General features: G+C 32.5%; 2 protein-coding genes across 5 annotated transcripts; both read left to right on the top strand.

The window, feature by feature from the left end:
* The first annotated feature begins 6078 nt into the window (after positions 1-6078).
* Positions 6079-10303, top strand: LOC135122816 (sodium-coupled monocarboxylate transporter 1-like). 2 transcript variants are annotated; one of them, XM_064047256.1, is made up of 14 exons: positions 6082-6998; positions 7278-7437; positions 7500-7565; positions 7618-7669; positions 7901-7968; positions 8116-8270; positions 8321-8461; positions 8515-8623; positions 8675-8784; positions 8921-9107; positions 9526-9612; positions 9671-9852; positions 9901-10120; positions 10169-10303. In XM_064047256.1, exons 1-14 carry the CDS (start codon positions 6742-6744, stop codon positions 10217-10219), a joined length of 1845 nt encoding a protein of 614 aa, XP_063903326.1. In that variant the 5' UTR covers positions 6082-6741; the 3' UTR covers positions 10220-10303. The 2 variants fall into 2 exon arrangements, with proteins under 2 accessions (XP_063903328.1, XP_063903326.1); XM_064047258.1 differs by lacking the exons at positions 9901-10120; positions 10169-10303 and having other exon boundaries at positions 6079-6998; positions 9658-9846.
* A 3428-nt stretch (positions 10304-13731) lies between these two features.
* Positions 13732-23101, top strand: LOC135122817 (mitochondrial glutamate carrier 1-like). Of its 3 annotated transcripts, XM_064047261.1 has the most exons (9): positions 13732-13968; positions 14781-14892; positions 16946-16997; positions 17157-17291; positions 17348-17497; positions 20593-20726; positions 21022-21207; positions 21260-21416; positions 21474-23101. In XM_064047261.1, the coding sequence occupies exons 3-9, from the start codon at positions 16972-16974 to the stop codon at positions 21616-21618; spliced, it is 933 nt and encodes a 310-aa protein (XP_063903331.1). In that variant the 5' UTR covers positions 13732-13968; positions 14781-14892; positions 16946-16971; the 3' UTR covers positions 21619-23101. The 3 variants fall into 3 exon arrangements, with proteins under 3 accessions (XP_063903331.1, XP_063903329.1, XP_063903330.1); XM_064047259.1 differs by lacking the exon at positions 14781-14892; XM_064047260.1 differs by lacking the exons at positions 13732-13968; positions 14781-14892 and adding an exon at positions 16396-16890.
* Positions 23102-23123: the final 22 nt, after the last annotated feature.

Raw genomic sequence — 23123 nt, 5'->3', positions numbered from 1 at the left:
GTCGGCGAACAATGACTTTTTACAAGATACAGATTCAGCAAGATCGTTGATAAACAATAGAAAAAGCAATGGACCCAGATTGGAACCCTGTGGCACGCCCGAAGTGGGTACAAATGCAACAGATGTAAAATTACGATATCTAACTCTGAATTCTCTATCAAATAAATAGGATTGAATCAATTTTAATAGTGGTTCAGAGAAACCGAAACGGCTGAGCTTTTCCAGTAAAACGTAATGATCAATCCTGTCAAAAGCTTTTTGGAAATCAGTGTATATTACATCGACCTGACATTTATCATCCAGGGAATCCGACAAATACTGGGAGAAAACAGCAAGATTCGAGACCGTTGAACGGTTAGCCATAAAGCCATGCTGATATGAAGAGATAAAAGGTTTGACTGAATTGTAGATAGTTTCGTAAATAATTGACTCGAAAGATTTCGCAAAATTGCACAGCAAAGAGATCGGTCTGTAGTTTGTAACGTCATTGGTTTTGCCTTTTTTAAGTACAGGACATATAAAGGCTTTTTTCCATATATCTGGAAAAGTTGAATACTGCAACATCCGATTGAAAATTTTAGCTAAGGGAGCAGCAAGAACAGAAGCACAATCACGTAGGAGAAAACTGGGAACACCATCAACACCTGTAGTTTGCGAATTTTTGGATCGCTGCAAGTGTTTTCGAACATCATCGACGGAGATCTCATTGACTGAAACGGTATTATTGAAGACGCATTGTTGAAGTGATAGGGAAGCTGGGTCGATGGGAGTAGAATGTATAAAAACACTATGAAAGTAATTGCCAAAGGCGTTAACAATGTCTGCAGGATTTGAGATTTCTTCGTTGTTATAACACATGACTCCTGGGATACGCGTAGAACCTTTTTTGTTTTGGATGTAAGCCCAAAATTTGCTCGGATCATTGATGATTGAATTTTCTATAGATGAAAGGTAGTGATTGTGTGCCTCTTTAATAAGTTTCTTGCATTTTGCACCCTGAGTATTAAATAGGTGATAGGACTGGTCACTTCTGAGTTTTTTATGCTGTTTGTATGTAGACCACTTAAGGCGTAAGTTGCTTATAATTTCGGATGAGAACCAAGGTGGGTAGTACCGGCGATCACGATAAATAGATTTCGGAACAGATAAATCAAAAAGACTGTACAATTTATCATAAAATTTTTTACATGCTAAATTGACATTGTTAATATTTTCCAAAAAGGACCAATCAGCGTTTGTAATTAGTTCATAGAGAAGAGGAAAGTTTGCTTTCTTGAAATTGTAGTTCGAAACACTATTATTCATACGGAAAGAGCTGGGAGGTTTGCCAGACTGGAAATTTAGATTCAGCTCAAGCGCTGGGTGATGGAAATCTTCGTCGACCAACGGACAGATAGCATTTTCGACAGAACATTCAAGATTAGAATATATCAAGTCCAAGAGCCTTCCATATCTATTTACAACAGTATTAAATTGCTGTAGGTTGTTGAAATTCTGAAATATATTCAAAGTAGTACTAAATCCACTATTACTCCTAGTTATGAATTCAGGAACATTGAAATCACCAAGAAAGATAACTTGATTATTGCAACGCAGTGGTGCTAGCCGATTGAGTGCATCAAAGAAGAGTTCAAAAGAAGGGAGAGAAGTAGCAGGCGGAATGTATAGCACAAATACAAATAATTTATTGTTACAATTATCGCTAATTTTCACACATAATAAATCTATAGAGGGAAAAGCAATATTTATATCAGTGACATCTATTTCGTTACACTTAAACGAACTCTTGGCGGCTAAAAGTACACCACCACCTCTAGTGAGTACATTCCTGTCCTTTCGAAAAACAGTGTAATTACAAGAGAACAGCTCTGAGTTATTAATATCAGAAATAAGCCAAGTTTCGCTTAATGCGATTAAATCATTTTCATGAACAGTATTACAGAAATCTGAGATTTTTGACCTTAAACCACGAACATTTTGGTAGAGTATAAGTGAAGAACTGCGGCAATAAATGGGTGTCTGTACTAGTTTAATATTTGTGGAACGCCTTTAACATATCTAATTTTCAAACCAGTTTCGCCGTTTGTAGTACGAAGATCCATTTCATCTTTCAATAGCTTGTAGTATTCAATCTGCCTTGGAGTGCGGTCAAAGGCAACAAAGATATGTTTATATTGAGTCGAATTTTTTAGTTGCTTAGCGAAACGAATAATATTTTGTACCTCTTGTTCATTCTTAAGAAGGACTTTAACAGGCCTATTTTTACCTGCTAAATATTTTCCCATACGTTGAATTGATCCACTGCTAACGTCGTAAGCTGAATTAATATGTAAGAGAATGTTATTGACAGAGTCACGGTCACGTATCAGAGCTTCATCACGAGACAGATTAATCGGTTGTTCAGGTACGTTAAACAAGACAAGATTTTGTTTTCTGATTTGTCGTTCCATCACTTCACTAACGACATCTTCAAACACTACTGGAGCTATTTCTTGTTTAGGAGTTAATGACGATTTTAAATTATTAATTTGAACTTCAAAGCTAGCTTTAAGGTTATCAATAGCAGTGTTAAAATCACTGCGAATATTAGAAATCAGCGTCTTAATGTCTTTGAACTGAGCTATGTTATTGCTGCACGAGTTGCATACAACTTTAATGGATTTCGATTTATTACGAGTAAATTTGACATCATTGTCAGGCAGCCCAGCGCATTTGAAATGGAGAAGCTCTTGGCACACATCGCATGGAATCGTTGGGGCGTTTTTGTTATCAACACTGCATTGATTTGCACATGAACTCATGTTTATCAGGAGATAGGATGAACAGGGAGACAAAATTCTTCAGCACCCAGGGGCCGGTCAGGGTGACTAACTATAAAACAGACAAGCGGGCCACGGGTAGGTTTATTGAGGAAAAAAACAGAGGAGAGATTTATTTAATTAAACGATAAACTAACGCCACAGTACTTCGCCTCAGACGCAAAAACAAAATGTGCGGATAAAATGACTAATAATAATATAATGCACTAATATGTATTGTATTAAGGTTGTTTTAACTGTAAATATTATAAATTTTCTAAATATGAAAATAGATATATTTTAGCTGCCATATACCTACATATCAATAGACTAATACAATAATAATAATAATATTAATAATAATAATATTAATAATAACTGATCTTGAAAATTTAAACATCGCAACAAGGAAAATCTTCACACAGTATAGAAGGCATCACCCAAAATCGTCGATTGAAAGATTCTCATTACCAAGACAGAATGGAGGAAGGGGTTTCCAGAACTTAGAAAACTTATATCAGAGACAAATCTCAGATTTGAAGAAGTATTTCTTGAAACGAGCGGAAAGAAATGAAATGTTTCGCACCATCACAAGAGCAGATTTGAACCACACACCCTTAAATCTGTCGAACACCGAAGAAATCCACACCCCCCACACAATAGATAAAATAATAAGTGTGCTAAAACAAAAACAACTACATGGAAAATTCTACAAAGACTTAGAAGAAAATCATGTCAATAAGAAGATGTCATTGATTTGGTTAAAAAAATCAAGTTTGTATGCCGAAACAGAAGGATTTGTGTTTGCTATTCAAGACCAAGTAATCAATACCAAGAATTATAGAAAATACATCATCAAAGATCCGAACATAAAAAACGACTGCTGTCGCCTCTGCAAAGCAAAACCTGAAACGATCCAGCACATAATCTCTTCTTGCAGCATCCTAGCACAAACTGATTACAAAGCTAGACACGACAACGCAGCCAAAATCATTCACAAAGAATTAGCAACACTTATGAATTTAATCGAAGATACGACACCCTATTACACTTACATTCCATCTCCGTTCCTTGAAAATAACAAATACAAATTATACTGGGATCGTACAATACTTACAGACTTAAACATTACAGCTAACAGACCAGACATCATACTTATCAAAAAACACACAAACGAAGCCATTCTCATTGACATTGCTATTCCTAACACAAACAACATTATTCAAACATACGACACCAAGATTTCAAAATATCTACAATTATCGATAGAAATGAAATCCATGTTGAATCTTAAAAAAATTTCAATTCTACCCCTAGTTATCTCTAATGTAGGTGTAGTTCCAAATAGCTTAGTTGAGAATTTAAAGTCTTTGCATTTGAATGATTCAATAATTGTCAAAATTCAAAAAGCTGTTTTGTTAGGAACATGTCATATTGTTCGTAAGTTTCTTGAACAGTCTGATCATGTCAGTCAGATTAGATTAGCACCAGTAGGTCAGAGTAGTGTAGGTCACTTTTATGTGATGCGCGGATAAATGGTCGGTAGTTAGGCTAGACTTTTGGGGATGGGGTGAGATTAGAGAATAATAGCAGACTAATTTGTATGCTGTAATTCTAGAATCTCGAAAGTTGTTCTGTTAATCTAATCAATGCATATCATTACTTGGTCTTAGTACCCGTAATGATAGAAGTCTTGCCTGAATGCCGGTCATTTCCGGGTCAGTGGTGGGTCTTAATAATAATATTAATAATACGTATTTCTTTGCTGTCTATCGAAAGCAGTTTTTAATTCTGAAAAGCATTATTAGTGAATATGTAATAAGCACCTAAGTTTTTATATCATCGTAATCGTAATTTAATGGTGTAAAGATACATTAAAAAATATAGTGTCACATTTGCAGTGTATTAAATTAAGCTTCCTCGTTCACCCTAAAAACAAAAACATTTCCAGAATTTTGATTTTACTAAACACTTTCACAACATAAATTCACAGAGTTAATTGTATGTGTAAATATCTCTGCAAAATAAAAATATACATTATTCTTAGTCTTAGTATAGTCATAAAATGTTGTGCGTTTTGTACGTTTACCGGTTTTATTTAAACTGTTTAATGCGTAACTGATCAACCAAATTTGTTTATTTTTTACGCCTCTAATTATTTTTTGGATTATTGGATTAAAATGGTCAGAAACCGATAAAAAAGTCTCGCTAACGCTCGGATTTGAAACGGACGGCTGCGGCGGTTATGGCACTCTTTACATCCTAGGTTCCTAGGTATGTTAATAGCTATAATTGTATATTTAGAATATTCATTTCTGTTAAAGTTAAAAATACTATAAAAATAAAAACAAAGCTTGCATCAAAGATTTCACTGAATTTTAACGATCTAAAGTACGTCAGTGTTAGTTCCAAATATATTACAAAACCAATTTTGAAATCATTTTTGCACGCTATTTAACATATCATTAGACACGGTGTGAACACACTGGACAAATATGGAAATAAACAGATAAGTGGCTCTAAACCAATGTTTCACATGAACAAAGAGCAGAAATTATCGATGATTTTTTTTTTGTATATTTAACATGAAAAAAATCAGTGTCACATTACCTTGTACTTATTATATGTGGATAGATTTTAATAACGTATAACTGTATCTGTAAGGAAAATATATTTTGTTTACGAACTTACCAAATATGCAATAAGTTTAAGGTAACAGCAATCAGCCATGATCAGAATATTCACTTAAATACTACATTTTTGTGTGTAAATGGTTTGAAATCGAAGAAGTGAAAACGCAAAACTTTCATGGAAATCTGATGCAGTATCTATTGGGCTTAAGCTATAAACAGATCAAAAAAGATAATAATGGAACATTTGTGAAGCATCTTAAACACGAAGTTAACATACGTCAAAATAACCATGTTACAAGATTTCTCTTAAAAAAAAATATTTACCACTAAGGAAAAAATAGATAAAACTACTGACATACTGATAAATTATGGGGGTTAGAATCAAATACAATCGACGAAACATTTGCTAAATGCTGATATGAAGTGTGACTACATATGCAACAAATTATACAATTATTGTAAACTCAAGTTCAACCTCCGTTGGTATTGTTGGTAATCGTTAATGCCAAAAGCCTTGAATAAGTGATTAAGTTGTTACGTAACACTTTCGACCACGATGAGATCCCATTTGAGATAGTTACCTTTTTTACGACTTTAAAAGTAAATTGTGTCAGTACACAGCTCTTTTCGAAACTTTTTTGCAACACAGTAGTAACTATAGTAAAGTTCTTTGTTATATTTTTCCCTTGATCAATACCACTTGAAGTGCTAGATTTTAAGCAAGATATAAAATGAAACGTTTGTTAAATCATATTTAACATTCGGTAGGTGGTCGTTAATAAGTAAATGAGACACTTCTTGCACAACAAAGATTAAAATAATTGCACGACAATAGATAGTTTTTTAAATCATCAAGAACATTTTGTCGCCATTACGTCATCAGTTATCACCTATATTTCATATAATTGTCAAGTTTTGTTCGATAGCAACATACAATTTAATGTAGTGAAAAACTGTAGGTACCTACCTGATTATAAGAAAACGAAAGGTCACGTAGTAGATAAATAATTCCTCCACAAGTTTAAACGACGGCGGCTTACTAATTTGCTTTATTGCCCCTTTCATACTACGAGTACGCTAATAGGTAGTCAGCGAATGAAGGTTTAATAGGCCCTAGTTTAATTCGTTATGTTCTGTACATGATCACATCAGTATCATACTATGAAGTACTTCCGAAACATATTAAAATGCAAGTGGAAAAATGTGCTTAAAATTTTTGATAGTGCACCGTGTAGTGATATTGCATACATATTTCATCTCTCATTCAGCAATTTGCCTTTCCGATAAATAAAGTTAAAGTTAATTACTTGATGGCGGAATCCGATGTGATAGGTGACAGCTATCACATGGGAAAAAGAATTTTCGTAGTACCCGGAATGGAAAACGTTAGAGCAGCATTTCAGACTCTCAGATGGCCTGATTACATGATCTGCGCCCTTACGTTATTATGCTCTATGGTAATTGGAATATACGTCAGTTTTTTCTACACTCCAGTCACTGCCAAAGAATATTTTTTGGGTAAGAAAAAACTGAAAATTATCCCCGTCGGTCTATCCATATGCGCAAGGTAAGTTTATTCCACTGAAAAGTACACAAATTGGACAATTCATACTTAACGTAATGATGTTTTCCGGGTTTTGAGCGTGTCAAAATCGAAGAGACGATCGACACAGAGGGTAAAAAATCGCTTCTTTCGTTCTTCTTGTCTTTCATTTCCTGAAGAGGGCCCTTACGAAGTAGCGAAACGTCGAAACCGTTTTCAAATTGAACACGGCCCAAGCCCAGAAAACGTCTTTCATTTGCCAAGAGTTATATGTTGTACAACATTAATATAATTTATTTTTAGTTTTATCAGTGGCTTCTTAATGATAAAAATTCCCACTGATACCTATTTGTACGGAATACAACATGTCTACTTGATAATAGGATTCATTGCTATGACGTTAGTAATGAATCATATTTTTCTTCCAGTATTGTACCGTTTAAATTTAACTTCTGTTTATGAGGTATAAATTCTTAAATTTCAACGATTAAAATGATATCTATTTTTCGATTGTTTTCTTTTTAGTATTTAGAAAAACGTTTTGACAAGAAACTAAGACTGTTTGGAGCTGTTCTGTACATAATCTACATGGTAAACATTAAAAAATTAATTTTGAAAAGAGCAGTATGATTTGTTTTTTTAGTTAAGTTGGCTACCTCTCACGATTTGTATTGCTTCTACAACATTTGTCAGTGGTACGACCCTTGTAACATAATAACAATTTCAAAATAAGTCTGTAAAACTTTGACAAGGTGTTCAATCACTATTATTTTATATACAGTATGTCCTTAAAGCCTACAATTAAATGCCATACTGATCAATCTTGAAATTATTTTATTTTAATCACAGATTACTTTAATTTGTTTCAACAGACTTGTTTTGTAGACCTGTAAGAAAAACCATTTAATTTTTTCTATTTTTTGCAGTTACAGAACTAAATATTAATTTTGTAACGCCAGTACTATGCACAATTTGTATCTTTTATACCTCACTGGTAAGTACTAGGGAAAAATACTAGACAAAATCATTACCGTATAATAATAAAAAAACGGGATATACCTATATTATCTTACAAAAAGAATGTTCCACGGATCAAACATACTTTAATGTTAGTGTTATTTTTATACCATATGTACTGCAGGGTGGTTTAAAAGCCGTGATTTGGACAGACGTATTTCATATGGTCATCATATTCGCATCTTTGCTTTTAATAACGGTCAAAGGAACCCTAGATATCGGACATATAGACGTTATTGTAGATCGAAATTTACAAAGTGGACGTATTGAAGGTCCAAAGTAAGTTATAGAATAATATTTAGGTACGACAGAATAAAAATGAAGCCCAGTTTAAACCTTAACTTATCAGAAACTAACACCCTGTGGACTTCAGTATTTGGAGGATGTATGTACTATCTCTTTGTGTCAGCAATAAATCAGAACGTAATGCAAAAATATTTAGCACTCCCTTCACTAAAGGACGCAATAAAGTAAGTTTGACTTACTCCGAAAGGTACTACTTCGAACAACTATAATATTTTAGGACTTCTTGGCTTTTTGTGTTCACTCTATGTTTAATTACTATGCTGTGTACTTACTGCGGAATTATAATTTATGCAATGTTTCATCAGTGCGACCCATTAACAACCAAGGTAATTAAGTTTTATAAGTTTTAAACGTTTCATGTCCTAAATTGCTTTTAGCTTGCCGCCGAAAAGAATCAAGTTTTGGCTCTATTTGTAATGAAAGTTTTGAGCGAATATTCCGGGATGTCAGGATTATTTATAGCAGGAATATGGAGCGGAACATTAAGGTAAGGAAGGAATAGCACATAAACCATTAGATAAAATCCGTTCCATGTTCCATCAATTTAATTATGTTGTCGTTAGTTAGCCCTGCAACTTTTTTTCACAAACCTGTGTTTAAATAAAACCTTAACTTCTTTGTAGTTCTTGGGCTACTGTCCTTAACAGTGTAACCGCTGTTGTGGTTGAAGATATATATACCATTTTTTCGACAACACAGTTTAGAGAAAAACAATGGTCTATATTATTAACAAAATTTACATCAATAGTGTTAGGCATAATATGTGCATGTTTAGCTTACACTGTAAACAATGTGGACACGGTTTTAAAGGTAAGCAGCAACAGTTATTTTCTTTTATTTAATTACAAAATATATGGGGTGTATTCATATTACTCACAAATTAAATATGTCATTATTTTGAAACAATAAAACGGATTAGATTTGACTGTAAGACCGATTTTTGGATGGTACGAGTACACTGTAGGTCAACATCTATTGTCTGTTTTTAAGAGAGTAGTGTTTATTTGTAATACACTCAGGGCCTGATTATAACCAAAAAGGAGAACCCAGTTGTTTGTCGATCTGTCTGAACGACTCTATATTTACCGATTAAATAGATATAATCGGTCGCTAGCGCGGCAGTACGAGGGCAGAATATTGCACACACGCATAATTAAGACGATTTGAGAGGCCATGGAAAATAATACATGATTTTGATAGCTAAATAACACAGTATGTATCATTGCAGATAAACAGCATTATTTTCTCCGTAACTGGAGGTCCATCACTAGGATTATTCATAATGGGCATAATGTTTCCATGGATAAATACAAAAGTATACCATTTTCCATTTTACGTTTACTTGTATAAACTTTCAAAGATAAAATTATTAGGGTGTTTTCATCGGAGGAATATCTTCTTTATGTTTCATGGCTTGGTTAATTTTCAATACGTTGGCAGGCAATAATTTCACAAGTCCCACGAAGTCCCTGGCTACTACAGAATGCCGTTACCACTTTGTTCCACAACAGATTTTCACAGACCAGACAAATACCTCTGGTGTGTTAACTTTGGGGTAAGTTTTAAAAACTAAAATATTTTTTCGAAAAAAATTATATTGTAGAGAAGAATTTTTCCAAATGTCTTATTTATGGCATCCTTTACTTGGAGTTTTAATATCAGTACTTGTTGGTTTCTCGATAAATTTATTACTGGATTCTCCTGATCCTCGTGATGTCGATCCACGTCTACTAGCTCCATTTGTTAAAAAATATATCAAACCTAGAGAATTTCCCAACGAACCTGGAGATGGTATAATATACGCTTTTGATTCATCAAAAAAGGTAACATTGTTGTAACACGCTTCATTTAATCCTTACAATATTTTACAGGTAACTAACGATGTATCATCGTTAGAGTGCATGCAACCAAATAATAGCTAAGAATATAAGCAGTGACTCTTTTATTAGTAATGTATATATTTTCGTCTGTGTAGATATCAAAACTAATAAACTTTTTGTTAAGAAGTTTATAATTTTGTGAAAAATAAACGTTAATCCAAATTCCCTACGTATGTCTTTCACTATTGTTAAAAACCCCGCTATTGATTCAACAAAATTTGTCGCACAGGGCCTGCATGTCCTAAATTACTGGCATGGCAACATAGGGCAGATAGCTGTCATGTCTTTAATTGCCAAGTAATTATTTATTCCAAAGTCATCCGGCTTTAATATCCTGCTCTCACAAACTATTAAACTTTATAATTAAGGCAGTTTATTTCGTAGTTCATTTCGAATTTAAAAACAAGTATAAAAATTGCTATTTTCATGGAAGTAAAGGTAAGTCAACATTGTTCGCCAATTTCATGACTCATTTAGTCTACAATTGTATCAAAGTCTCGGTTATTACAAGGTATCAATATTTGCAATTTTGTAAATCATTTTTGCAACTCTACGAAGAATAACGCAAACACGTTATATAGGCGACAGCGAAAATTTTAATAATCTTATCGCTACGCTGTTATTTCTAGAACGATAATTTTGTTTATAATTTAGTCCGAGCAGAACATAGCGTAGCTTTTGAAATCGGGAACCATTTATTAAAATTTTCGATATTGTGAAGATGTATTGTGATAACCCCGCCAAAATTCGACATATGAACAGGTTTTTAAAACCCGCGAAAAATTTAAAATTTGGCCTTTTTTTGTTTGGCGGAATGTGTTCAAAACGCAAAGTAATCAACTTCGAGGTTGAAAAAGTGCCGTTAAATCAAAATGCAAATTTTAATCTTCCACTACTGAGGGAGAAAAACTGTAAGTTACTGAGGAACTTATATATAATTTCCCAGCTGAAAAAACCCTCCCTAGCTTTCAAAAATGAAGTCAAACTTTACAAATTACGAATATCACAAATATAAATACACAAAGGAAAAAGAGAAACATAAATTAAAGTGCGTGGATGTAATACACAAGTTACTACTATGTATGGCGGTAAATTTAAATTACGATAGTCGAGAAAATAGCAGGTCAGCTATTTACATCGTCTAAACAATACAATCTCCAAATTCAGCTTGAAAAAACACAAATTAAACCCGATATGCCACTGATCCACAATCCTATTAGTTGGACTGATGAAAATTTTCAAAGTCCTCATTTTGGATCAACGTGAATGGGGTGCGAAGTTTATGAAGTGTGGATAACGTAATAACTTAGGTACGTAAAGACATTCAAAATTTTAGAGGCATGGTTAATTTGAAATAAGTTTATATATAACGATATAAACGAATTTTCGCCACATGTTTTACAGGAACATTTTTCATTATTGCAGTTAAATTGTACTAGAATCATGAGCAGTTAACTATCTTAATATGATTTATAAGCAATAAAAACAAAAATTACACGTGTTTATGGACTAGTCACAGTTTTACACATTTCAGATTAGAAAATAGTATATTAAAGAACGAGTTTCATAAGGCAAATATTGAGGCACGAATCCAAGTTTATAGAACGAGCGGCGAAGCCGCGAGTTATATAAAGGATGAGTGCCTCAATGGCCTTATGAACGAGTTATTTATACTACATATTTTTTCTACCGCACACGTTTTTTCCCAAAATTTAATTGAAATTTGCATTTTTTTTAATCTGGGGACTTTTGTCGTAGTTGGTGATGGGTCGGTCTGACACTAACCAAGAAATATTTGAGGTTCGAATTTTCACAACAACAACTGTAATTCGAATCAATTCGAGTTTTTGTAATTTAAAATTGGTTAAAATGTCTTGTGAAGAAGTTACGCGTCCGGAAATATGGGAAATTTTAAGTTTACATTTGCCACTGACATTCACCTGACATTTCTCGTCATGGCTACCAATCTTACCGATCTAAATTACACCAGATCTATTAAAGAACGCCTTTCCGCTATTAACGAACTGCTCTGACGTCATTTGCGTGCGTAAATAGCTCTATTAGAACACCAAAAAACGTGGGCGGTAGAAAAACATTAATTAACTGCTCTTATTTACGCTCTTGGGGGGGGGGGAGGCAAACAGTGTCGAATGCCATTCATTTCGTTTAAACAATGGACATTTTTTGTATAATTACAAAATAAATTAGACGTAACAATTTTTAACATACGTTTACGCGTTTTTTCATTAGGCGCGAAATTTAAATTTCAAATTCAGACACCGCATTATTTAAGGTATTTGAGAAAACAGATCTTAAACATTGCTGATCAACTAATTAAGTAGTTTTAGGATGAAACGTGTACAGTCTGTTAAATTTGGCAATTTTATATCTAATCTGTTATTTGCTGGTGATTATAATAAATGTGTAAGAACATACGACCTAGAATCCTATCGAAGATCGTCTTCTATTTCAAAAAGATACTGAAAACGTAATCTTAATCTATTAGTGGTTAATATAAATAAATGTTTTTTAATATCACTTTTTCGAAATAGGGCATTGATAGAATATGGTTAATCAATTCATAATAACAAGATTTTAACAATGTCCACGACAAAAGATTTGAGCGTAATTTTAAAACAAACATTTATTTTCCCATTGTCATATTTAGTTTATTACATTTAATTCATATCAAGTTCTTGGTTTAAACTTTTAAATTAACACGGAAAAATTATTATTTTCAAAACCTGGCGTTCAAAAACGGCTGAAAATACAAGGTGATTCATGACCAATAATGAGACCGACGGAATTGGAAACGCAACCCAGAATACACTTATAAAGAATTCGTAGATGTGTTGATTTATCAAATAAACACTGCAAACTTCAATTTTTAAAACAGAATCACTTTTAACGTTTACAACAAAAATTTATTTAATAAAAGTAACAACAGCACAAAATGCTGTCTACCATTTCTTTAAGTATTATTTCTTGACGTGAGTCCCAAAAATATGTATATAATAACTGGACCACATTTGGACTTTTGGGAGGCCAAGGGTTAACAAATGTCCTACCACACACCGTTCTATTGTAAGTAGTGTCGTATATCAAAATTAACATTTTCGAAGAGTATATTGATAACTTTGAATAAAATTTACATAAGAATTTCAAATTTTCTCTAAAAAATAATAGGGTGTGGTTCTCAAGGATGCCACACCAAATATTTGTGGAGTAGATACTAACTGAAAATAACGTCTGGTACGGGTTGTCTTGGGTATGTATTCTTTACTAGTCTACCTTACTTACAAAACAAAATAAATGTTATCACGATGGCTGTAAAAGGCGTAAAATACACGTAATTACCGAGCCATGTAATGTAATGGCGGTAATTTGCATCATAATAATCACACTTTTAAATTTGTTTATTTATTAGTCGATGTTGTGTTAATAAAGTAAAGTTGGTCACTCTACAAACCACGGCGCCATCTACCGATCTACGCTTTAATTTCTCATTACCAACGGTGGCGGGTTTCCTCAGAATTCCTGTACGCAGTAACGTTGTTGTCAAAAACAGCTGTTTGTAGTACAGTTTTTGACACTGTCCAAAAATAATACCCGAGATACTTCATGTAAAGTCCGCTAATAGTGATAAGTGTCATAATCAAAATTAACCGTAGTGCTACAAACTAGTTATAGTAGAAGAATACTACTGAGTGTGAGCCTGTTATCACTGCATAATTAATAAAATAATCACACAACGTGATTGAAAACACACCGCCGGTGGAAGAATCAATAAGGTTAGCTTTTTTTGGATAAAAAATGAGGCATAATCAATATTTCTGTCTGGTAGTTCATTTGCCGCATATGAAGTAGTTTCAGAAAAGTTTCTTCGATTTGTTATTGCGTTTATATAACTTGTTAACCCTGTTAAAAAGAATTTAATTGACCTTGTAACCATTTGGATAGCATGCAAAAAAATAAAAATAAGTATGTACAATTTTCATAAAAACGAACGTTGAATGTTGCAGTAAAATTAAATTTAATTATGTAACTCAATAAATTTTTAAAATAGGTTTATACTTATTGCTGTGTGTGTGGTATGTTCATGCCAACTAAAAATACATAATCACTCATAAAACGTGATTGTAGCAGGTAATGATTGTTTGTTTCCTGTTTAAAACCAGTAGAAACACAGTCGTTAAAATTTTATATAATCCTCCAAATACTCCGGAAATCTGTTATTTCTTTCTCATACCTATTTGATCTACTATATGTGGTAGTGTCCACGTGTTTATCATATGGTAAGTCGACATTGAGATAAGGACATTTACATGCAGTCCTCCTCATGAATGAGAACATATCTCAACGTTGTATAAAAGCTTTCTATTTAGCATATAGCATATGTTTGGTAATGCCGTGAAGCATTAGTAAAAAAAATTGCAATCAATTTTTGTGTATATTTTTATTTTGGAATTACGTCTAGTTCAACATCTCAACGCCAATTTTTACGAAAATTTGTTTTTGTGTAGCTGCAGTTTTCCACGCGCGGATGCATTGTAATGAATATTTTTCAAACGTAGAAAATCTTTTTTATATTCATGTGTTTTAGATTCGTCGTGAACATAGTAAATCTTCGGGTTTTTGCAGAAGTTGAAAAATTATGGAACGGAGGGAAGCTAAACTTGTCCCTTAAATGTGGAAAACTGTGTATCCGTGGATTTGTAAGTCTTGGATTCACCGTAACCGCGAATTTTCGAATGTTTAACAATATTTTGAGTCTTTGAACGACCTACTGAACCTGCAATAAAGTAGAAAGAGATGTAGTTTTTGATATAAAGTAGTGTGACGACCGTTTCAAGCCCCTCTGCCACTGTCTTACCACTAAAATCAAATACTAATGATTATTTTTTTACTGTATGCCTTCATTTTCGAATATTTTTCTTATTTTACTTGTTTTTTCTGTCACAATTGCATGTTCTTTTTGACTACAATAATTTGATATTGTAAATCCTAATTAAATTAGGTAACATAATTGAAATAATTACAAATAAATTTAATACATATAATCGAGACTAAATAAATAATTGCGGTAATAGGATTGACATTGATAAAATAATAGTAGGTAATGTTTTTAACACTTTCTAAATGAGGCTATCACAATTAAGACGTTGTTATTACGTGAATTCTTTTTTAGTGTTAAATAATCGAAAATAAACAGTTATAAGCACATAGAATGGAAAATTCTAGAATTCAAAGTATGCCGTGTGTTAAAAAAATAATTCACATGCACTGAGCAGATTATAAATAAACAGCGTCGCGCTGCTGCTTCGTATAACTTAAAAACAACAGTTTTTTTTTCTATTAAACAAATAAAACTGATCGTAGATAAACGGTGACTTTGACTTTGAATTTAAAAAGAAATTCAGTAGCATATGAAAATATACACTTAGATTACTACTCTTTCATGTTGAAAACAAAATACAATTTCCGGCAATTTGTTGATTTTTTTTTTAGTTAACAAGTTTACGAAATACATGCCAATGTCAACAGACACTTGTTGGATAACTTTTTCAACAACTAGAAGTATAAACATACATTACACACACGTTCAGCGATACGATAAAACACTCGTAAGCGGTGTTTACCATTTCCTAGAAGGATATTTTATTCATTATTGGTTCATGAATCACTAAATGCATTCAAAGTGGAACAAAATTTGACCAAAATAACGGTCTGCATTTTAAAATTAAAGTTCCTTAGCTGTCTTAAAAGACCTTAAAAATGCAGTAATTATTTAAACAAGCACAACAAAGTGTAGAACAATTATTTTAAAACACAAAATAGACGCCAGAAAGAAATAAACTTTGATAGTTTCACCCAAAAAGTTGCTTACCTACCAAACAATCAAGTAATTTCTTTTTTACATTTTTTAATTTTTTTTAATCAAGGCGTAATTATAAAAAATGATAAGTATAATTTTTGTCGTTATTTTTGTATACACTTCAACTTATCATGGCTTTTCGCATACATCAATTAGGCATGATATGGGAGTTGTTTCCTGTAAAACAATATCGGACATATCTGATATATCGATAGGTCAAAATGAAAATTAATCAAAACCTAGAATTCCCACAACTTCGTTACTATTAAAAAATATTTTTACACAATCCGAAATAACAAATAAATGATTGTTTCCATTAATAGATAAAATACTGATAAGGAATTCGTTTATATAATAGAAATTAATTCGGAATTGAAAATTTTACGTCGACGTCTATTGTTACTGTAGGTACTCAAGCTTAAAATTTTCTTCATACGGCTCGTGGATTACCTACCAAGCTATGGCCACTTAAAATTTTTGTATATCCCATCTGAATAAATAACTGCACAAGTTCTTATCGTGTGTTTTATTATTTTATTACTTGTTCTTAACTATTTAACAATGTAATTTATAAATCTTTTTCACAGCGCGGCATTCACAAACACAATTTATCTCTCCCACAAGTAAAACAAAAACCACTCTCAGTAATGAAGGTCACATTACAAGATGATCATTGATCACTTAGACCAATAACGTATCAATTGTGCAATGTATATCACTCTTGTCTCATATTTCTCGAGATCGATAACATAAACCGACTTTAGACAGTGTGTCACTACAGTAATGCACATTTCTCGTTGTAAACCCGAGTTCGAGTGATCCTAGCAACTATACAGTAGTAACTTCGTGACTAATCCTGTGTGGTTCGACTTAAGTGTTGTGGTTGTTTTTAGGGTCACCTTTGTAGTGGAAACTATCAATGGGCGATAAACAGACCGAATTTTCGTAAGTTATTTTCCATTCAGCCAATAAAAGAGCTTCCTGTGTTTATGCATGTTTAAAGGGATAAATTGCATGGTAAATAATGTATCGTTTAAACAAACAATATTAGCACGCTGTAAATTTACAAGTGACTGTGAATGTATCGAGTCAATATTGTTTCAGACTCTTACCCAAAATAATCAATGGAGGTATCGCCGGCATTATTGGAGTATCCTGTGTATTTCCACTCGATCTCGTTAAAACCAGACTACAAAATCAACAGATCGGGCCTAATGGAGAACGGATGTATACATCAATGTTAGCAAATAAAGCAACTGAATTAAACCGATCACTTATTCATGTTTTTGTATTAGGTTCGACTGCTTCAAGAAAACATACAAAGCGGAAGGATACTTCGGCATGTACCGAGGATCGGCTGTTAATATCTTACTAATAACACCGGAAAAAGCTATAAAGTTGGCCGCTAATGACTTCTTCCGACATCATCTACAAACCAGAGAAGGGTAAAATGTATTACAGTTTTATTCCGAAGGCGACAGTTGTTGACATAGAGTCCGGCCCAACAATTTTATCATTGAATATCATTAAGTAGATCAGCATGCCAATCTAATGAAGTGAGAGAAAGAAAGAATCCTTGAGTGGTAAAGGATAAACTTGACCCAACGTTTTAAAGTGGCACATTTTGTTTGTGCGTGATTGAATTACGTAACTTTCTATCTAAGATAATATTTTATTTTGGCGGGAAAGAAACAGGAAGCCTAGAAACAAGCATATTTTTTGTATGAGCTAAAATTTTATCGAAGTCTAATTTTATCTTATCTGGAAGTGGACGCAAAGATGGCCTACATTGTTGCTTTAAACACAATTTAGGTTCTAAAGTATTATTTGTGGAGTACTGATACATAAAATTCATTTGTCTGATGAAGGTAGGTACTATATACCGAAATCTACAAATAAAATATTTTGGAATCTAAATTGTTTTGTAAAATTTGAAAAAAGCCCTTTTAAAATTCAGCGGTTTTATTTCCGTAATAATTACTCACGTAGGTAACTCTTAAAAAGGTGAGTCTTGCTAGTTTGGGTTTATTGTAAACAGTTAAAAATAATTTTATGGAATCAATTTTAAATACGTTTTTGTAAAAATTGCAAAAATAAATTAATATACACTGTTGGTCAAAAACTAATTAGAATGTGCCAACTGGATCAAGCCGTTTTAAATGAACCTGAAAATGGTGTGCAACCGCTGCAGTAAATTCGAACATAAAATCAGAACTAAATCGCTATAAATATACTGCCCACTATTTTGTTGCCTGGCGGGTTTTCCCTCCCTTTCGTACACTTTTCTAAAATTAAACTGATTTTTATAGTTTTAATTTTCAAACTTTGTCCGTTATTATAAGGTTCTCACTTGGTTATTTTATCACATTTTTCCAAAAAGACAAATTGTTAAAGAATATTTTTAGTTTATACGGGATGATCAACAATTATTGTTTCAGTTGGTATTAACAAATTTTATATGCAACTGTCACGCTACCTTACTTAGTTTTGTCAAAATTGACAGGGTTGACAGTGAAATTTAATGTAAATTAAAATTTATTATTGATTATTACCAACCATTCGAACCAGGTTTGGCAATAGTAGCGCACGAAAAATTTCTCAGAACTGGTTATTTCTATTGCCAACTCAAATACTATTTGTTGATTACACGATATTCATCTCATATAACAGTTTTAGTTAAAACCATTATAATAAAACACACTTACTAAGTAGTAAGCTATTTAAAATTTTATAATGGCATACCTGATTGTCAAAATGACATTTACGACAGCTACCGTCGTCTCAAGCGATCAACACGTTTATTAGGCGTGCTCATATTAAAATCGACAACTGTGAACTGACGTACTTGCATGCAAGCGTATAATTCAGAATTACCAACATAAAAATTTTATTTAATCATTAACCGGTAATTATTTAATAAATATCTTTCACACACAATAAAAATTATTTATGAATGTTAATTTAACATACATAAAAATATAAATCTTGAAATTATGCAATTCTTCGCAAATTGTAAAGTGAGAGAAGTATAATTACCGTTAGATTTAAATAGTGTTAAAGTAGTAGCACAACAAGAATAATTTTATTACTTTAACAGCTTATTGTTAATTTTTCAAGCATATAAATGTACCTAATGCTTTCATTATAACTATTTGAACGTTTAGGGAAATTTTTCCATAGTTTTTTTATAATTTACCTTATTTTTTTCCTAAAAAAATATACTGATTTTTTTCTTCCGGGTGTAAACTAGGGCAATATGTCTTTCGACGTTCATTGTTCCTAAAATATGCAAAAGTAGGTCTCTTGTTTCGGTTGGATGTTGTGCAGTGTTAATCTAACGCATATAGGTTTTTGGAAAAAATCAAAATTGTGCTACAAATATTTAAAATTAATTTAGAAAATTCAAAGCCGCTTTCTCTAAAATTTTGTAAGGTTATCGTAAACATGTCAAATCGCTAATTATTAATTAATATTCATTTGTTCCTTCTTTCTAAAAATTTGATGAATCCCAAGAAGCACAAACAAAAAAAAATGTATTGATTGCTCACGTCAGGTTAGCCATCTTTTAATGTTCAACAAATGATTTTGATGTAAAGGTTTTAATTACATAAAACTGAGAAATTTAAGTGTTAATATTTATTGCTGTGAAAATAAATTAAATCGTGTTCAAAAGCTTCATTGCAAAAACTTTGTTTTTATTACTTCCTGAGTGTAAACTAAGGAAGTATAGTAATAGAGTCCATCGGGCGACTTGTCACTTTCATGTTTTGTCGACGTTTCATAACCTCTAGATTACAAAAAGGTGGTCTCCCGTTTCCATTTGTCTGTCGCCTGTATCAAATTTTCATTAGACACATAATCTCCGAAACTAGTGGACCGATTGTTGTCAAATTTTGTATGTGTATTGAGAATATCATATAGATACTAACACGCCAACCAAAATTTGGCTAATCATCCCCGCCACCAAAGGGATGACGTTATCTCCAAAATTTACTTAGTAATAATTGTTTTTTAATTTTATAAAATAAGGTACATACTCCTGCACTTGTGATGTATGAATCAGTGTTGAATTTTCACCCTAGACATTCAATTTTTAAGAAAAAAATCAAAATTGAATAATATTTCCAATTTAACTTTGGAACTGAGAGGCCGAATGCTCTAAAATCTTGCAAGTTATCATAATCATGGTAAATCGTTAATCAAAATTTATTGGTTTGTCTCTACCCAAAAAATTGATGACGTCATCACAAAATTTTGTAATGGTAAAACTCACCTGACAAATGTATTGCACACTTCTTTACCTTTACATTAACATTACACTTTGACTTGTCAAAAAAAAATTCTCAAAATCAAATCTTATAATTTTTCGAAAAAACTGGGTTTATTGTACTGTAGTTCAGGAGCGAGGGAAGCTCTGTGGAAATAACCGTCGACCAATTCTTTAATACGCGGTAATTGTCAAAATAAAATAAAATTAATTGGGCCCGACTTGACTACTACATGTGTCTATAAAATCTTAACGTCATTTTCTTGTGACTAGAACTCTTCCAATGATAAGACAAATGGCTGCCGGAGGTCTAGCAGGCTTCTGCCAAATTATCATAACAACACCCATGGAACTCCTAAAGATTCAAATGCAGGATGCTGGACGTGTAGCAGCACAAGCCAAAAGCAGTAATATATTCTTCGCACTCTATCTTTGTATACTAATAAAATTTTAAAGCCGATTAAGGTCCTTTAGACCTTGACTAAATGCCGAGATAAGTTAATATTCCATCACTCTTACAGACCTCAATTATATTCGTTACAGAGAGGAACAAATCCGCCTCTGTTCACGGTGTGACAACTGCAATTTCTAACCTATAGAATTACGAGCTTAGTTGCTTTTAGGTTGTAAAATTTTATTAACATACAAAAATACGGTATTTAACAAAATAGTGTCGTATTATGAAAAATTCTCCCATTTTAGCTGGAAAAGTAATTCCTAAAATGACAGCGACTAAAATAGCTATAGACTTGCTTAAAAAACACGGCATAATTGGGTTATATAAGGGTATAGGGGCGACCATGGTAAGGGACGTCTCGTTTTCTGTGGTATATTTTCCCTTATTCGCTACGCTTAATGACCTAGGACCACGAAAAAAGGACGGTTCTGGTATGAATCCACCATTATCTATACGTGAAATGTTAAATGACCCGTATTTTAGGCGAGGCTGTGTTTTGGTGTTCATTCCTCTCAGGATGTGCTGCGGGATCTTTCGCAGCTTTAGCGGTAAATCCTTGCGACGTTGTAAAGACCAGACTACAAGCGTTAACAAAGGCAGAGGGAGAGAGAGCTTATTCTGGTATAATGGACGCTACAATGTACTAATAATTTGTGAATACTTAGTAGGGCTTAAATTTGATCGCTGTGTATTCTAGCAAAATTATGAAATACGAGGGTCCACTAGCGTTCTTTAAAGGAGGAGCCTGCAGGATGATCGTGATAGCACCCCTATTTGGTATTGCTCAAATGGTTTACTACTTAGGAGTTGCAGAAGCCTTGTTGGGAATTAAACGTGGATAAAAATACATTTCTTCTGAGATTATTGTAGCAATTTTTAAGTAATAATCGTCGTATAATTCAAAGTTGGTCATTTTAATTTTTCTACCAATTTGTTTGATTCTTTGATTTTTGGTTCGTTGTAGAACCTGTTGTTTGTAAAATAATTAAACATGAACACTGTCCTACAATCTTGCCTAATGCCAACCTAAACTTAGTCAATTAGTGAAATTGGGGAAGAGGAATGTTTTTTGACGGTTGCATTTTTGTTATGTCTTTTGGGAATGTTATGGCCGTACATAGTCTTCAAATGCAGTATTAATATGCAATGATCGTTTCCATTATGTTGTATTTTTCAGCATGTTATTTATTAACAGCAGCAATAAGTTTTTATTGTACATGAACAAATACGGATAAAAATTTAAACTAGTCAATGGTAAAGTCAATACTCGCAGTTTAGGTGAAAATTTTGATTTTTTGCATACATATTGCTATAAGAACTATACTTTGGAACTACGTTAGTATAGTTATTTCGCAGAGCTATTACAAGGAGATTTTTATCATCTCAGTTATCGATTTTTTTAATGCTAAAAACTAGTGCAAGACAATATACTGTTTTTAGGTCGTAGATTGTTAGATGTATAACTGTAGGTAATTTTATTTGTCTTAAATTGATATTAAATTAAAATGCCAAATGAATAATAGTTCCATTTTTTTTAATTGAAACTTTTATTTTTGTATTATACGTATATTGTTGACACTAAAGTACCTACACTATTATAAGCGCCTGTTGAGCATACATCAAAAATGTTAGCGATTTTGCTCTGTTGGCTCATATTTAAAAAAGTTAAAAACCCAATTTTTTTTAGCAAAAATTACTAGAAATTTCAATGATGATTTCACTTTTTGCTCTCAAAAACTATCTTGATAATAATTAATGCAAAATTCCCAAAAATTTTGTGAAGTTTTTTAAAAATCATAAAAATCGGACAATGGAGGAAATTCTAAAGTTTTTCAATTATATAATTTTTTGTATTTCTCTGATATTTTCACTGGCCGCAACTCCAACAGGAATTTTCAGTCCATAATGAATACATTTTTTTTTTTTCGGTTTTACGACCCGAGCCTAAGCTAAGAAAGTATTGTAATCGAGTCCATCGGGCGACGGGATATTTTCATATTGTGAATTAATTATCAAGGGAGTTTTTGAGAGCAAAAAATTTTAGTAATTTTTCCTAAAAAATAGGGTTTTAGCTGTTTTAATATACCGTAAAAACATGGTAAAACAGTTAAAATTTTTGGTGTGCTCTTAATAAGCTCTTATAGTACCTAGTGAGTACAACTATTCCGGATAAATTAAATCGTTATTTATTGTTGCAGATTAACCGATTTCGTCACATTTTATCAATATTTTTGATATGCGTATAAAGTGTGTCCAATATCGGCTGATTTGATTTATGTTACTTGGAACAATGTATGATCAAAAGTATAATTGCTGTAGACATTCCGTCTTTTTTTTTTTCTATTAG

This window comes from Zophobas morio, unplaced genomic scaffold, assembly GCF_036711695.1.
Source record: "Zophobas morio isolate AGI-343-1 ecotype UQ-CSIRO unplaced genomic scaffold, CSIRO_AGI_Zmor_V1 ptg000005l, whole genome shotgun sequence".
NCBI lineage: Eukaryota > Metazoa > Arthropoda > Insecta > Coleoptera > Tenebrionidae > Zophobas > Zophobas morio.
This window is presented reverse-complemented; position numbering and strand designations above follow the sequence as displayed.

Bases quoted from the DNA above. Each gene is read 5' to 3' on its own strand.
- LOC135122817 (XM_064047259.1), top strand. From the start codon at position 16,972: ATGGGCGATAAACAGACCGAATTTTC. The intron at 17,498-20,592 runs GTAAAATGTATT...TCTTGTGACTAG, and splicing joins CATCTACAAACCAGAGAAGG to AACTCTTCCAATGATAAGAC. The intron at 21,417-21,473 runs GTACTAATAATT...TGTGTATTCTAG, and splicing joins GGTATAATGGACGCTACAAT to CAAAATTATGAAATACGAGG.
- LOC135122816 (XM_064047256.1), top strand. From the start codon at position 6,742: ATGGCGGAATCCGATGTGATAGGTGACAGCTATCACATGGGAAAAAGA. The intron at 8,624-8,674 runs GTAATTAAGTTT...AATTGCTTTTAG, and splicing joins GCGACCCATTAACAACCAAG to CTTGCCGCCGAAAAGAATCA. The intron at 9,613-9,670 runs GTATACCATTTT...TAAAATTATTAG, and splicing joins TTCCATGGATAAATACAAAA to GGTGTTTTCATCGGAGGAAT.